Here is a 3,352-nt window from a genome sequence, read left to right as displayed (position 1 = left end):
ACGAAACATAGGATATTATTACAAATCACTCTCATCAAACAAAATCAGCAAGCTCCAATAAGTCAATAACACCTGTATAATCAAGTAAACTGGAAAATATAACCGAAAATCAAGGTGCAAAATTATTTTCCCTTAGTAAACTTGAACCATAAGTTTATTAATGCGCAAAGTTGACTTCTGCTCTATCTGCAGCGTGTCGTGCATCTTATACGGTTCTGATTGGAAAGGTGTGTATAGATTATTCACGCATTAGTAGCTAGTGGCTGATATTAATTTAATATAATTGAAATGAAAGTGCTATAATTGATAGCTAGGCATCGAAATCAGATTAAAACTTAAATTTGCACAAGTGCTTGATGTATAGTATTTTACATAATTCATAACATGACCACTTTAATTTCCCCATTGGATTTTTCTTTAAAGTAAAACCACAAACACATTGACATAGACTACAGTGACATTTGAGATCGATTACAGCTGTGTCACACTATGGAGGAGGACCATGGCGAAAGCTCAAAGATACTATGCTGTACAGGTTAAGACTTAAGCCTTCTTATTGTGACAGATGGCACACATAAGAACAAAATATTGATAATTGAAAAGAGAAAGAAAAAAAAGAATCTCCTAATTAGCCGGTCAGAAATTCGTTCCCTTGTTCATAGTGAGAAAAATATTGGTCACTTAGTGTAGGGAATAACATCTTGTTACTTTCTTCTTCATCCATCACCCAGAGGGGTTGAGAAGAAATGTTGTACTGATCCCATGATGGTGGAGAAGGCATAATCATCATTGGTGGAGGACAAGAGAAGTTGCATCCCTCTTCACTATGCCCTTCTTCATACACAGGTTGCAGATTATTGTTGTTATAAATGCTGTTCTCTTCTCCTGACAAAACAATATCTTTCCATATATCATCCATAGAGTACCCCTTTTCACCACCAATTAACCCCATCATCATGTCATCATATCCACCTGTGTCATAAAAGCTCTCTTTGGAAGCATGTGAATCCACAACATGGTTGTTTGAAGATAGTGAAGATTGACAACTAGAAGAAACAGGTGATGATGCTGATGCTGATGCATGCTTTTTCTCCAGAGCCTTTTTCTTTCTCATGTGAGTCCTCCAATAATTCTTAATCTCATTGTCAGTGCGCCCTGGTAGCTTGCGAGCAATTCTTGACCATCTGCAAGGGATCATCAAAGTAATTAAGCAACAAAATTCGAAGTAACTAATTAACAAAATAAGGTGTCTACCGAGTCTAACTTGATTGATTGAGCGCTGTATTAGATTTTCACAAATAATAAAAAATTAAATAAGACGAAGAACTAATTAATAGTACTATATATAGGGTAGGAAAAGAGTAATTAAAAATATGAGTGATGATCAGCAGGTAGCTAGCTTATAGTTTAATTTCTGCATGGTTCTCAAACCTATTTCCCCATTTGGAATGAAGGTCCATGACGAGGTGTTGTTCTTGGGGTGTGAGCTTCCCTCGTTTGAGATCGGGGTGGAGGTAATTAACCCACCGTAATCTGCAACTCTTACCTGTTCTATTCAAACCTACAAAAAAGTGAGGTGGTTAAAGGGTGCTTCATAGTATAACTTAGCTTGTCCAAATATTCATACCTATTTTATTTACAGTCTCCCTCCACCTTCAAACCTGATACCTTTGCTATAAAGTCCCATCTACGATCTCCGAACATGCCAACAAAATACACCAATTTGTAGTCCTCCTGTTCTGTCCAGGGACCCCTTCGGATATCTTGCTGAACCATTTTTTCTGCTAATTGTAGGGAATATTATTCTAACTTTAATTCTTCACTTGATAGACTTACAGAGACCTATGTTGGTACTAGTGGTATTTATATGTGGTTTTCTCACTATTCACATTCTATGAGGTGTATTTTTATAATAAGCAATTAAGCTTGCATATCCACAGTTCATGTGGTGCACGCATGCACATTCATCATTTGCTATGGGCAATGATCTAGATGGTGATGCCACCTATTACAAGGACATATAAAAATAATATGTTTTTTGTATTTTAAATATAAAAATATTTAAAATTTATTTTTAAATGTATTTTTTTCCATACATATGTTTAAATAAATCCAAATTTACGATGATGATAATGATTTTTTATATTAATCATTCGTATAACTAATGTAAATATAATATTTTTTATATCAATTATATATATAATTAATGTGAAAAAAATCATACACATAAATTGATATGTATAAACGTTACTTTGAGAGAAAAAATAACATATTTTAAATTTGTTAAAAATATATTCTAACCTAATTATAATCATGGGAAGGGGAAAAGATCAATCTTTCAATGTAACTTTTCCGGATTGCTTTTATTTGCACCAGCATCACCGACTGCTTAATCATTACCGTCATAGGGTTGCCATGGGGAGTGTTTCATGTAACAAATTTACTATTTTGGATTCATGATCAGTTTAACAAATACTAGTACATTAATTTGAAAAGTTGATAAAAATCATTTAATTTTATTAATTAAAATTAAAGAGTAATTTTTAATTTTTTTTGTTTAAAACTTAATATACGAAATTAAAAAAAAAGTCATTAGAAATAAAATCTCAATTAATTGAAAGATATTTTTAAAATTAATAGAATGAAAGTAATATTTGATAATATTTGTGTAAAATACTAAAATGAGTTTCGGGAAAAAAATGGTAAGGTGAGTTTAGAGTGAACTGAGTTATATTTAGTTGAAAATAATTAATGTACATTTAGTAAAAAGGTATAGAATTATAGAATGAATCTCATAACATGAATGGGTGGAGAGAAACGACTTTAGGAAACAACTTGGTGTTTTCTTATATAATTTGATCAGTTGATTGCGCTTCTTGACTTTAGAAAAGAGGAGGCCCAGGTTTTCCAATAGGAGAAAGTTGAAGTAGACAAATCAAACTTTAAAAGTGGAGAATATGAAGAAATCATTGTGATGTTCTTACATTCGACTAATTTGGTGAAGTTAAAATAGGCACTTAATAATTAAAGGTTTGTGTTTACAAGATTGATTCACAGTGGTTCAATTTTGAGAATAGAGACTTTTCAAACTATTTATTTTCTCTCTCTTAAAGAGGCTTTCTAACTTTCTAGCTTTCTCTCTCAGAAGTAAATTTACTCTTGTCTTGGATGGTTAAGAATAAAAGTTCTTACCCTTATGTCTACTACTCCGTCTTCACAATGAAGAGTGGAGATTACTTGTATTCTAGAGTGGAGATTAATTCTCTAGGGTGCACTTTTCTACTCACTTCCATATTTTTTCATACTCTTTCATAAGATTATGTAAGATTCATATATCTCCAAAATATTTTAG

The 3,352-nt window shown here is 32.2% G+C and overlaps 1 protein-coding gene across 2 annotated transcripts; it reads right to left on the bottom strand.

Moving 5' to 3' along the window:
* Positions 1-317: 317 nt before the first annotated feature.
* LOC114380186 (transcription factor MYB59-like) lies at positions 318-1,863 on the bottom strand. 2 transcript variants are annotated; one of them, XM_028339144.1, is made up of 3 exons: positions 1,628-1,863; positions 1,432-1,561; positions 318-1,184 (listed from the first exon to the last, which is right to left on the bottom strand). In XM_028339144.1, exons 2-3 carry the CDS (start codon positions 1,458-1,460, stop codon positions 629-631), a joined length of 585 nt encoding a protein of 194 aa, XP_028194945.1. In that variant the 5' UTR covers positions 1,461-1,561; positions 1,628-1,863; the 3' UTR covers positions 318-628. The 2 variants fall into 2 exon arrangements, with proteins under 2 accessions (XP_028194945.1, XP_028194944.1); XM_028339143.1 differs by having other exon boundaries at positions 1,669-1,849.
* Between the last annotated feature and the right edge of the window lie 1,489 nt (positions 1,864-3,352).

This window comes from Glycine soja, chromosome 12 (assembly GCF_004193775.1).
Source record: "Glycine soja cultivar W05 chromosome 12, ASM419377v2, whole genome shotgun sequence".
NCBI lineage: Eukaryota > Viridiplantae > Streptophyta > Magnoliopsida > Fabales > Fabaceae > Glycine > Glycine soja.
This window is presented reverse-complemented; position numbering and strand designations above follow the sequence as displayed.

Coding starts and splice junctions, on each gene's coding strand:
- LOC114380186 (XM_028339143.1), bottom strand. Junction 1,185..1,431: donor CATTCCAAATGGGGAAATAG/GTTTGAGAACCA, acceptor GATCCCTTGCAG/ATGGTCAAGAATTGCTCGCA.